This window comes from Strix aluco, chromosome 3 (assembly GCF_031877795.1).
Source record: "Strix aluco isolate bStrAlu1 chromosome 3, bStrAlu1.hap1, whole genome shotgun sequence".
NCBI lineage: Eukaryota > Metazoa > Chordata > Aves > Strigiformes > Strigidae > Strix > Strix aluco.
In genome coordinates, this window is record NC_133933.1 from 106,017,962 (window position 1) to 106,031,367 (window position 13,406).

The window sequence follows — 13,406 nt, forward strand, 5'->3', positions numbered from 1 at the left end:
TACAGTTAAATACCTCTGAAAATATTTTTTTTTTGCATAATCTCGGAGGTCAGAACACTTATGCATTAGACAATGAAAGGATGAGTAATTCTTATATTATTGGATCCATTGATATTTCAGCAATGTTCAATGAAAGTAAGTTAGAAAATGCATTTCCCACATATTAAACACTGAATCAGGCTGAGGTTTCTTAAATACCATTGCCTTCAGTTTTCTTTTTTGTCCTTCACTTCTCATGTCCTTCTTCAGTATATCAGACCACTTAGCATTCCTCCTACTCAGTGTTTAGCTCTGATCATTCAACGCAATCCTCTGCAGAGACCTGCCGTCTCAGTCAAGACGCTCAGTTTTTTGTTCACAAGTGGCCTAAGGGCTACTATCTTTTCCTTGAACAGCCTATCAGTTCCCATTTAAATCAGCATCCACTTCAGCACATTAATAGCCCTCCTTCACACTCTCTCCTCAGCCATCACTTTGTCCCCCTGTGCCATTCTGGTTTAATCACTCACCTTAGTAGGTTATTCAGCATATATCTGGGGCAGCATGTCTGAGGGAATATCTGTCATCACCCTACACTTGCACCAAGCATGTTTCATAGTCCTCCCAACCCCTGCACTCACAGCCTCACAGCATCTCATCCCTAAACTGAGGTATTCAAATTGCATTGCAAATTTTGCTGTCTAATTTTATTGGTTTCTCATGGCCCTTCAGATATATACCTTAAATACATATACATAAACCAATACATACCACCTGTCCTTCATAAACATCTTTTCCTAATTCAGTCCCCCATTTTCCATGACAAATTCCAGTTTTTCTCTTTCATTGCTTCACAACGTTCACTGTAAGCATACCTCAGGAGCTTTCCCGCTACTAGTCTGAGACAATACTTTTTGCAGCAGTACAGGGTCAAGGATGATCTTGCATAAGCCTGCTGCTTCTCTTTGCTGCTGTGTCACTATCAGGCACACTCTTGTAATTCATAGCCAGCAGTTTCCACAACCATAGGCATTTTCATGTTCTTTACAAGAATATCTTCACTAAGATCATAAACACAAAATGTACTTTATTTCATGACTTTATTTTCTTGTACTACATGTTAAAGATACTCTCAGTAATCTTCCTAGCACAGGCTTGAATCATTATTTATTTGATATTCTAGATCATCTATAAAATATCTGTTTGAGAGTCTCCAGTCATTTCTCTGTGTAACTACTCACTTGGGTGATTTAATAAATTCATCTTTGCATATTCCCTCCATGTCAAAGAGTAAAGCCCCATGGTGTGTTCTGTAATTTGACTGTATGCAGTATTAGATACTTGTTATCTTAATATAGTGGCACTGGTTTATATCTGAGGGGAAATCCACTAATGTATCATACACATTCTTCTGCAGTAGTTTCAGTACTGACTGTCTGTTCCTTGTGCATCCCAAATAAAATCAGATGCATCCCAGCAACAGCTGATTTCTGTTTGGGGTGTAGAGAGCCCAGACTGCTGTGCCAGTAAGCTGTGCTTGTTAATTAGGAGGTCACTGGCAATTTTTATGTTTCCATTTGCATTCTGCTTAATGGCATGTTTGGAGGAAATTGTGTCAGTTTTGTTCACAACTTGATGTGTTAGAGCAAATGTTAGAGTAGATTAAAAGACAATAGGTCTATACCTCTTTCCAATGTTCTTTAAAATTCTCAGATACATGAAAATGAAACAGCAACAATCTTATGTTGGGAGCTAACAGTGCTCCACCTCTGACAGTGAAATCTTTGGGTTCCAAGCCAGTCATTGACATTTTACTACATTCATGACTGGCAGAGGAAAAGGGTAAAAGAATACACTTTACTCACCCAAGGAGTTTGACTGAATGTGTTTTCCATTTAGATCCTGCTTTCTGAGAGTGTCTGTAGATTCCCTCTTTGTAAAGGAAAAAATCTTCATACACTTTCATTATAGCTAAAAAACAATAGGAAAAATCAACACAGTCAGCAAATGTTGCTTCTATTCTTGTTTGCTTCTTGCATTTTACCTGTGAGATTTTTGTTGTGTGTTGGACTGCATAAGTGTACTTTGTAATTACACTAAATTCACTAATCGCTCAAAAGTTCTTTGCTGTGAGTGAACCGAGAGGAATATTTCAACAGAGTTCTCTCAAAGGTCTCTTGTTGAGTTAATTGGGTTTCCCTGTCATGGAAACTCTCTGGACTTCTTCCTATCATGGACTTCTTCCAATACATTAATAGGAAATATTGCCTCGTGTAGGCTTACGTAAGTTTTCTCAGTTCTGGTGAAATCCAATTCAATAAAACAAATCTCCTCAGGGTTCATGTACCCTCAGGTCTGACAAGCATCTGCATATTCAAGAAAAGTATTTAACAGACGATATAGATCCTGTGAAATAGGGTGGAGTGATAGGTATTCTTTTTTCTGAAACACAGATAGATTTCATTAAGTACACAACAATCTCCTTATGGAAAAGTAGATTGTCTGTATATATGTTAATCCTGACTTTCAGTTAAAAGTGTAGAAAAAAACTCAACCTTTGTGTACATAAAAATGTAAGGCCAAAGAGCTGATGAACTGGAAATTTTGTGCAACAGAATGAAGATTACGATTTGCATTTTATTTCTATTCATTATTTCCTAGGAATAAAGTTTTTGGCTTCTTTTCCTCATTTGTTCTGCCACCTTAGTACCATTTGCTTTTCTATATAGTGGACTACTAGATCCAGAGAAATGCCAATATTTTCCAGGTCTACATTACCTTTACGTTCCAGTGAATCAAAAGCATTAAATACAAGCTTAACTTCAAATTATTTTTAGCTTAAGATTTTAACATTCTTAGACTGCCACACAGCTTGGAACATGAGAATTAGTGAAAACCCGTTTCCTAAAGTCTTGCACCTTGGGAGTCCAATAAAGTACAAGCTTCGCTGACCATTTTTATGTAGTTGGAGCATTTATAACATATGTGCCTGGTATAGTTCTGCAGTATCCAGTAAGGTGAGCTCATGCTTCAGTTTCTTCTGTCTGGCACAATTTCAGATTTCTTTTTACTACCCGAATATTTTCATAAACTTGAAAGAAATTAATTATCTTTACAACCTCTTGACCTCTGCATACTTGGCTGAAAACAGAAAACTTTCACAAATTTTAGGGGATGAAAGAGAACATCTCAAAACATGGTCAAATGAGCTCATTTGCCCAGGAAACCTGGCTAAAAATATACTTGGCTAATGAGCTCACTCACATAAAAAATGTATGCTGATAGCAACACACAGGGAATAAGCAGCCATGATGCTACCTAGGTGGCAAGTCTGGGGGACAGCTATGTCAGTCAAATCAGAAAAAAAGTTAAATGCTTTTAATGAATAATGTTAAAGCTTCTGCTGAGCTGCCTGTAGAACACATATTGACAGCAACAGGTCAAGTGGAAAATAGCACAAACTTTATTCTTGGTTTCTAGCTGCAGGCTCAGGACTCCATCAGAGCTCTCTGCAAAGGTTTCCCCCTTCCCTCTGTCCCCAGGCTCACTAGTGCATAGAGCTAGGAGTTTAACTCCTTCGGATGTCCCTGTACCACTATGTAAAATACCAACTGCTGAGGTTTCTGAGCTGCAGAGGAAGCTGTGGAGGGAGAGCTTTAAAGCTGTACAAAGGAACAGAAAGGGGGAAGAAGACTCCCACTGGCCTTAGTCCAGGTGAAGGTGTCAGAGGGGAAGTGAAAGGGATGAGTCATTCAAAAAATTACTGTAGAGGCTTCCCTGGATCTTGTTTTGATACCTTGGCCAAAGGGAGGAAAAGAAACAGGGTTGAGTGCAAGGACTGCAAAATTCACTTTTCCCACAGGAGGTCTGAGGTTAGAAGATCTCATCTATCACCAGGCTGAGACAGGAGAAGGTAGTTTCATTTCTAAATCACATTGTTCTTTGAAATCAAGGTCCATATGTTCAGTTTCAGAAAACAATTTATTCTTTATCAGCAACTCTAAATCAAACACATGTTCTTGTCTCTGTGAAGAAACATCATACCTAAATGATTTCCACTGAAATGAAATAGAAAATTTTGAAGTGTGGTTCCACAATAATTTTAGCCTATATGACAGGATTTTATTCATGATTACATATTATATCTACATTTAGTATGTGTATGTATATATGTATGTATATATTTGTGTATATATGTAAATATATATACTTATGTATATGCATATCTATATGTATGTACCCTGCAATCAGGAACTAAATAATGGTACAGACTTTGGAGTTAAGTGGGCTGGGTACACGAAGTGTTGGGTGGACAGAGATGATAATTCAAAATCAAACGCTGAGATATTTTTATTTATTCAGTGATTTTTGTCCTGATACAGACTGTGACTTGGACAGGATGAGATGATCACTGTCTACCGGCCAACTCTGTTCCCTCCCACATAGAAGAAAGAGACTTTGCATTTTCCAAAATGAATGAATTAATTATTAATGAATCAGAAGACGTAGCAATTCTCATAAGGTTGCCTGTAGCTCATGCATGAGCTACCTCAGTCATGCTGAGCTGTCAGATCTATGCATATAAATGCAGCTGATTATAAGATTCATTCCACTGTGGACTCTTCTGCATAAAGTTCTTAAATAAGAATTTGTATCTCTAAGACATACAAAGATGCAAAAACCTAAAAGCAGTTCCTACAAAAGGAACTAAAGTACATTAATGTAACCTAGTGCTTTCTCCAGATCTTTTTCTTGTCAGAAAATCAAATACTACCTTTTTTCCCAAGATCATGATAGCTGAAATTACAAGTTTTGTAGGGTCAAAATTTTAATGTATTACCAGCATATTAGCTTTTCTTTTGATTGAGACTGGCTAATGTGACAGAAAGGATTATTTTCCTACATTAGCACTATAACTATTAGATTATTTCCTAAAGTCCATTAAAAAAAGATGAATGAGCAGGATTAGATTGTCCATTTGAGTGTTTTCAAAGCATTAATGAAACTTCACTATGTTTATTTGAAAATGGATTGTTCTGGTTTCAGTTGGGATAGAGCTATTTTTTTCTTCCTAGTAGCTAAAAACTAGTGTTTTATTATTTGCATCTGAAAGTACTAATTGCTTAGTTCCTGTACCATATAAAACAATGACGCAAGTCAGAGAGAAATTGTCATTCAAACTTAAAAGCTGTATAACAGAAAGTTTTCAATTACATTCCTACACCTACTGTTTCACCATTGTTAAAAAATATATATTTTTCTTAACTTTGAATATGGCCAGAAATCCAAGTACATTCATCATCAAACAAGATAACTTTCTACATCATGATCTTGAAAGGATCTTGAGTGTTTTCCAGCTATTAAGCATTACTTAGTACATTAGATAAGACTGTCCATGAGCACTTTGTAAGTTCTTGAGGAATGACAAGTGAATGAATAATGGAAAAATCTCTTTCATTAGCTGAAGATCATTTGCAGGACATTTTGGAAAAAAAATTATGATATGGTTTTATAATTAGAATTATGTATTTGTAGTACAGGAAGACAGAGGAGAGAATCAGTGACAAATTATTGGGTCATAACTGTGACTCATTTAAAAATCTCAATATAACAAAAAGAAAAAATGGGAAGTGTTTTCACTCAGTGATATACATTATTGGTTATATACTCTTCTTTAGATCTTGATTTTTCCACATACAGCATTACCTTAACCTGATAGACATTTTCTCTGAAAAAGCATGGACATTTCAAAAAATTGTATGAATTATTGAGTGGTTAAAACCTAACAAATGGCTGAATATAGATTATTTTATATGGAAGTTTTAGTAATGACAGATTAATCCAGCAAACTGTGTATACATGGACCACAACTCCAACATTAGAGAGAGGTCTGAAATTTTATGTTGAAGATCCTAATTTTTTCATTTTCTTAAAACCAGTGGAATTACTGAGTTCACTTCTAGATCAAATGCAGGGAAAGAGTATTTTCCCTTGAGCAAACAAACTTGAGCAGAACAAAGAAGACTGATAATGTTGATCTTATTAAGTCTGAGCTTCAGAATAATTTCAGCTGCCCACATAAAGAGCTTTAAGAAGTAATTTCAACTCCATGATGCACTGACATGAATTAAATCTAATAAACAAGACCATTCCAATAATAAATTGGAGTTTATGATAGTTCATTATATAATTGAGGGTAGTAGAAATCAGAAGTCCCCTGAAGTAGAATATTTTGGTTTTGTCTCAGCCATCCATCCAGAGGGTGGACATCCCACACTATAATCTTTCTCCATCACCCCAAACTCCACATGCCTCAACCTCTCCAGTTACACTGGCTTGGAGTGTGAGCAGGAACCTGCATTTTCAGGTGTTGCCAGCACCATTCATGACTGCAAACAGACAGTATTCAGGCTAAACAACTCTTCTGCAGTCCCTCACTTCCTGGTGAAGTCTCTTTATTACTCTAAGAGGTCAGGGATCTTCGTTGCAGAGTTCAGCAGAAAAATTAAAAACTGATAGCCCTCTGCAAGAGCAGCAAGAGCATTTGGACTCTGAAAGGGGAAATTCTGGGAGTATTCCAGCACTGAATGATTTGCTGGGGGGCCCATATGCTGCAGCACTGCCCCCAGAGGATAGCAGGCTTGGGGGGTTGGCTTCATCTGGTGGGGGAATCAATCCTAACCCTAGAGAGTGGAACTTTGCTAATATTTAACTCTTCCTGCACAGCCCCAAATTGCTATTTCATTAATGAGCAAAGAACTGTCATGGGGAAAAGACACATTTCCAGCACACAAATTTTACACATATTTTCAACAAATCTAGCTCAAAGTCATTTTACTCATTACGGACTCTGATGCAGTATAGTAGCCTTTAGGAGCACTACTTGCTCACTAAACATTCCTGGATGAACTACAGTCCATTTATCTGTTTTATTCACTGTGGAATGTCATTTATGTTTTCTAATATTTTTATACAAGGACATTACACACGTTAATTATTTTAATAGTAATATTATCATCTTCTAAATTTACCATACCTTGCACTGGTCCTTTGTCCATGATTTCTTTCATTATATCAGTTTCCTGAGGGAGAGTGAGAGCAGCAGCAGAGAAGGCAAGAGGAGATAATACATTATATTAAATAAAATTAAAACGCATACTAATTTGTCATTGTGTACATACATATAAATGTACCATTATACATGTATTTCTGCTAGAGAATATTTGGTTTACCAAGTGAACAAAACCTTCAGAAACATTTTTAAGAAGCACTAATGCACAGTTATGACTGCATACTTTCTTTTCTATCCCTGATTTCTGATAGTACCACAAAGGAACAGCTTTAAAGAGATGATATAAAACTGAGAAACCGTAAATAATTTAAGCTCTTCTGAAAATACAAGGGCAATATAAAGGAAAATTCACAGCTTTAGTCTTCAAGCAAAGTGAACATATTTCCATCTACCAAGTAATTTTCAAGCCCCAAAGGAGAAAAATGGGTGAGACAATGGGTCAACAGCATGAACTTACTTTTGAGGAGACCCTGTAGTGAGAGGCACACCGGTATAACCGATTGGATTCTTCTAAAGCATTGGGACATGGCCCATTTGTATAGTTTTTTCCATAGTCACTTGACACATAACAGTGATTTTCACCTGATGGCTTCAGGTGATCATTCCAAAATGATGGATAACAAGCATAGGATACAACCCTGTTCAGATATTAGAAAAAAAAAAAGCTGATAAGAAGCTTGCTTAAACATTTTTACAGTTTATTTCAAGCTTTTATCTATTGTACAACTGTCATATTTCAAGTAAATTAACTGAGTCCCTCATTCTTCAAAAGTGTGAATGTCTCATCTTCAACTGTTTGCTTCAATTCATATGCATGATGTTTATGATTAAGTTTCAGTTGCAGTAGTCATCTCCCCACCCTTCTCCAAAGAGAGATAGGGTAGAAAATGTGTTGCAGCACTTGTCACCTAGTACATTCATCTCTTTAATGATGCATGAAAGTTCACATTGAATAAGATCAATAAATTACCAATGCTGTGAACAGGATCCATTTAACAAAAATGGCTTGTGAAATGGGCATATTTGCAGCAGAAAATTTTTAAGGGAAATGAAGCATTTTCTAGTTTTATCTACATTTTCTACAGGAATTCTGGTGAAAAGCTACAGGTCTTTTTATTTCTTTTAGCTAAAAAGTCCACCTAAGGTTGTTAGGTTGTTAAGCTGTTATTGCTTAGGTCTTCAAATGACTCACTGGCAACCCCTTTTAATCCCTTCTGAATGTCTGAAGGTATTCTGGACTCTGGGGAATGGTAAGTATTTAGGCCAAATATACACGGGTTGTCGTTATTATTCATTTTTAAAAATATAGTGCTTTGTTTCTATTGCTGGGTAGAAGGAAACCCTTGGTTTATATGTGTATACATATATATGTTTATAAAATTTATCTATCTCTATATGCATAATCATTCTAGTCACCACTGATCACAGATTTCCAAAAGAAACAAGGGATTGCTGTGGACTGCAATCGGGCATGCAAGGCAGGTAAGGTGAGCAAATACAGTCCTTGGAACACAATCTAGCATAAGCAGGGCAGGAGCAGGTGGTTGCAACACAGTGTAAGGAATGGTATGACACCTATTCCTCAGGTGTACTTAGAAACACCTCAGAGGGAGACAACAGAGGAGAAATTAATTCCTGGGATAGGGATTTTTTTTCCCCCTCCTTTCAGGTTCTGCACAGACGAGTCTTGCTTCTGTGGCAAAAGAAGTGAAGCACCAAATGACACACTGGCACAGTGGAGTTTTGTGGTAATCCAGACATGATGACTCATTCTGAACTAACAGTCACTTTTGAATCTTTTCACTAACCACAGTTTCTGCAGTCATGATTAACATAATTTAACACCTCTTTTCTGAAACGTGAGTTTGTACATGCTGAAGCATCAGCACAACAGTAAATATTAAAAACATTTCAAGGAGAAGGCCTTGCCAGAAGGGTCATAGAAGAAAAACAGAAATTAAATGTGAATGTGTTTATGTGCACATGTATATACACATATACAAAATTACCACTAGGAGCGAGCAGCATCTGGGGAGAAGCAGCAAACTCCACGGTGTGTTCATACATTCTTGACAGAATTCATCTGAAGTCATGTTTATGTGTTCAATCTAATGAAAATATTTGTGGTTTTATTGTATTTATATGTTTGAATTGTGAGATGAGAACATAATCTAAAACTTATGTTATTAGCAAGTTGGCCAAAACTAATAACAATAGTATCCTTATCATATCCTGCAAAAGCTAAGAGCCCAAGGTACAAATCAGATCAAGTCCTAATTAGAAGCAGTATTTGCATTCAAATGTGTAACCTTTTTACTACCTGAAAAAGACATATTTCTTCCTCAGTCTTAAAGGCTATAAGCTTTTACTTTCCCTTAGCAGATAAAATAGATGTTTTGAAAGCACAGTAATTCCTCCCAAATTATAGCTTGTAACTGAAATGCCCAAATTTAATAATATTTAGAAATGGAATACAGATTTATTATTTAATTAATGGAGGAAGACAGAGAGAGAGAGTTAAACAGCTTTTCAGCAGATTTCACTGTTAATTGGGTGCTCAGTGATTCTGAAAAGTCAGGTCTCAGCACTGACCTAACCTCATTGAGCTTTATGGAAGTCTTCCTTTGACTTCACTGGGGATGGTTTAGGCCAGAACTCAATTTTCCTGAAAATCTATCAAAAATGTGAGATAAGCACACTTCAGAAATCAGAAAACCAGAAGGTTTAAAACAGCATTGAACACCTGCTGTGAAAATTTACAACCCCCCGCAGAAAATCAATGTGCTTTCTCCCTATCATAGTGCATTGGAACTAACAAAAAAAAAATGATAGCAATATACTGGCTCATAAAACAAGAGTCATCTGAAAGTATGAGAACACAAGCACTGTTTAACAGGGCTCATTCAAAAGACACTTCAGACTTTTATGTTATAAATTTTCATTTTTTTCCATTGTCAAAGGTAAAGAGCTGAGGATTATAGGGTTTCAGCCGCAAATATTATTCAGTTATCAGTCCAGTGAATCAAAAAGGTTTGGGGTTTTTTTTGATACTCTTTGCTCTTGGTCATTGTCAGAAAAAAAATATTGGGCTAGATGGACTCTTGCTCAGATCCAGCATAGCTGTTCTGGTGTGCTTCCAGTATCTGTCCTCACAGATATCGGGATATTTTCCTTAAGGTGTTTATTTGTGTCTGGAACAGTTGGAAGAGGATTTGAAATATCATTTGAACTTCAGGAAAGAAAATCAGGATTTAGAAATGTTGTTTAGAAAAATAGGTAAGTAGAGATATTTTTGTGTGTGTGGTACTTTGATGGTGAACTAATGGGTAACAGACAAAGGTCGGTAAGAGCACAGTGCTGTTGTACATATTGGAGCTGGCTCCATGGGGACAAGAAGCTAAATGAATGACTGAGAAAATGGGCTGCAGAGATTTATTGATGATCTAGATAGTCTCCAAAAATTTGTGATGATTCTCACAACTGCCCTGAAGATTCTTTATTCAGACCATCAGCTGCAAGAGGCTGGTGAATACCATGAGGCATCTCAGGTGACTGAGCAATAATAATAGAATGGTTTGTGTTGGAAGGGACCTTAAACATCATTTAGTTCCAACCCCCCTGCCATGAAGAGACTTAGGATGCAAAAAGACAGTTCACAGGTGTGCTCTGGTAAGCTGAGGTGCGCTCTCTGTATGCTTGCAGGCTTATATCAGTCAGAAAGCCTGCTCTGCATACCGCTTTCACACTGGTACTCACTCTGTGGTCAGTCAGGGAGCAGTCTTCTCACTACCGCATTTACACCAGCATGAGCTCCTGTCTGGGTACAGCTAAGTTGATAATGAAATGCCTCATACAGCTTCAGCATGCTTTGCTTTCCTTACAGAAATAAGCTAACTGTTGTATACTTAAACTACCTCTGCAGAACAGACTGCATCACTAACCACACTGCTTCAGGTAAAAAGAAATGCAGCTTTCTGGTATAGGAAGAATCTTATTATTATGGGCTCACGGTGCTTATGTCCATACAGGGATAACAGTCAGAGGGAACAAAAGACTAGGAGGTTGTCCTATTGCTGCATGCTTTAGGGATTTTCCACTAAAAATATCTTGCTCCAACAGTTCTGGAGATAATACTCATTAAAATGGATCTCTTATCTACACTGGCAATTCTTGTGTTCCTGTCCTTAACATGGTAGGCAAGAAAACAGTCCAGTGAGAAAGAGTTGTATTTACTCACTTAAGAGCATGAACTACTGATCAAAAGAGCCTGTTCTTTTAGTTACAGAAAAGTATTGCTTAAAATGCTAAGCTATAACTTTAATTTCTTCATGAAAGAAGCCTTTTTCTTTCCCCCATGAGGTGCTGAGGGGCCTTTGTTAGATGGAATCCATTACTGCCCACTGCAATCACTCACCTAAAGGGTCTTGCACTCAAAACCTAGGTCAAAACTAGTTTAGTGTTTAAACCCTGAGACAGAAAGACAGAGGAACACTTGATGTAATTTCTCCCCATACAATACAAAATCCTTGTCAGATCAGAAATAGTTTGGTACACTTGAAGAAAGCAGAATGGTCACTTTGTATTCTGTGCCCATGTGAATGACAGCTCTTTGGTTTTCACCTGGATCCCCAGGCTGCCATGTCAACTATGATATCTGATGCACCGCGTCTGACATGTTTTTGCTCTTTCTATGGTTTGGTTGGTTGGTTGGTTGGTTTTTAACTGAAATTAAAAGTTGGTAGCACACCTAAGAACTCTCTGTCTGCCAGTATCAGGTATATCAAAGACAGAGTAAAGGATGAAAGTGTATGAAAATGAGAGAGGAAATAGATTTTGTTACGGAACAGGAAGTACAAAACATTTTCTGATAATGTGAGAAACAGCAGAATGTAATTATACAGTATATAAAATCTGGTTATTGCAAATTCTCCTGGAAGCCATTTCCAGGCACATGAAGTTCAGGAAGTTCACTGGAAATGGGCAACAGAGATTTACCATGGCACATTATGCCTCACCATGATGAGATAAGATGAGATGATCTGTCCATGATGAAGTGACTGGCTCCATTGAGAATTAGAAAAGCAGTGGATATCATTTACCTTGACTATAGCAACGTTTTCAGCATGGTCTCCTGTGGTGTTCTCCTAATTGATTAGACTAGATAAGTTGCTTACAAGGTCAGTAACTGAACTGGACTGGCATGACCAAAGGTTGACAAATCAAAGTGACTGGTGTATGTTTACTAGCAGCATTCCTCAGGAGTCAACACAGTGGCAACACAGTTTTGCATCTCTATTAACAATCTGGACAGTGGCATCCTCAGTAATTTTGTGGAGGATGCCAAATTGGTGGGGAGTGGTTAAGTATGCAGGGCTGCCATTCAGAGCAAGATTAACAGGCTAGAAAAATGAGCTGACAGAAACCTCAAGAAGTTCAATCAAAGGCAGAAGCCAAATGCTGTCTCAGAGCCAGAACTGCCCATGCAGCAGTACTGGCAGGGCACTGCCTGTGTGGAAGGAAGTTTCACAAGGAAGGACCTGGCATCCTGATGAGCAGAAAGTTGAACATGGATCAGCAGTGAATAAATCCACTCTTAGCAAATGTGCACAATCAATTCTGGTTTGTGTTAGTGAGAACATAGCCAAGACATTGTGAAAAGTGATTATTCCCTCAAATTGCCACTTAGGTTATGTCTGGAGTACTGTGTTCAGTTGTGGGATCCTCAGTAAAGACACTGATAAACTGAGCAAGTCCAGTGGAAGGCACTTAGGGGGCTGAAGCATATGATATGCAAGGAGGGGCTGAGGCAGCTGAATTTATTCAACCCAGAGAAGAGAAGGCTAAAAGGGGATCTAATTGTTGCCTTCAACTACATAAGGAGAGGTCATAGAGGAGAAGGAACAAGACTCTTCTTGGAGATGAACAGTGAAAAGCTGAAAGGTACCAGTCACAAGATGTACCAAGGAAAATGCTGATTAGATGTAAGAAAAAAATGTTTGACCACAAGAGTGGTCAAAGTGACCTGTTGCAAGAAAGGTTGTGGAACCTCCATCCTTGGAGATACCCAAAATGTGACCGGGGACAAGGCCTGAGCAGCTTGATCTAAATTCAGATTTAATCAATGCTTTGAGCAGAACACTGGACTAGATGACCTCCAGAAGTTCATTCCAACCTAAATCATTCTGTGATTCTATAAATTATTATGTATCATTTTAAAAAGCTTCTAGCTCTTCATATGGAGTTTGAGAACTGTTAACTTTGGTTAGTCTGACCTGAAGGAAGAAGGGTCTAGGTATAATCCTTGCTACAGTGTTGCATTCTGACACAAGCTTGGGATGGGATGATTACAGTTTGC

At 37.6% G+C, this 13,406-nt stretch overlaps 1 protein-coding gene across 1 annotated transcript in view; it reads right to left on the reverse strand.

Annotated features, from left to right (window-relative positions):
* TINAG (tubulointerstitial nephritis antigen) overlaps window positions 1-13,406 on the reverse strand; it is a 48,881-nt gene that overhangs the window by 19,070 nt on the left and 16,405 nt on the right. Inside the window, exons 7-9 of the mRNA XM_074820792.1 lie at window positions 7,509-7,689; window positions 7,016-7,061; window positions 1,845-1,950 (exon numbers count right to left, since the gene is read on the reverse strand). Coding sequence (XP_074676893.1) covers window positions 1,845-1,950; window positions 7,016-7,061; window positions 7,509-7,689 — 333 coding nt within the window. The remainder of the gene's footprint in view (window positions 1-1,844; window positions 1,951-7,015; window positions 7,062-7,508; window positions 7,690-13,406) is intronic.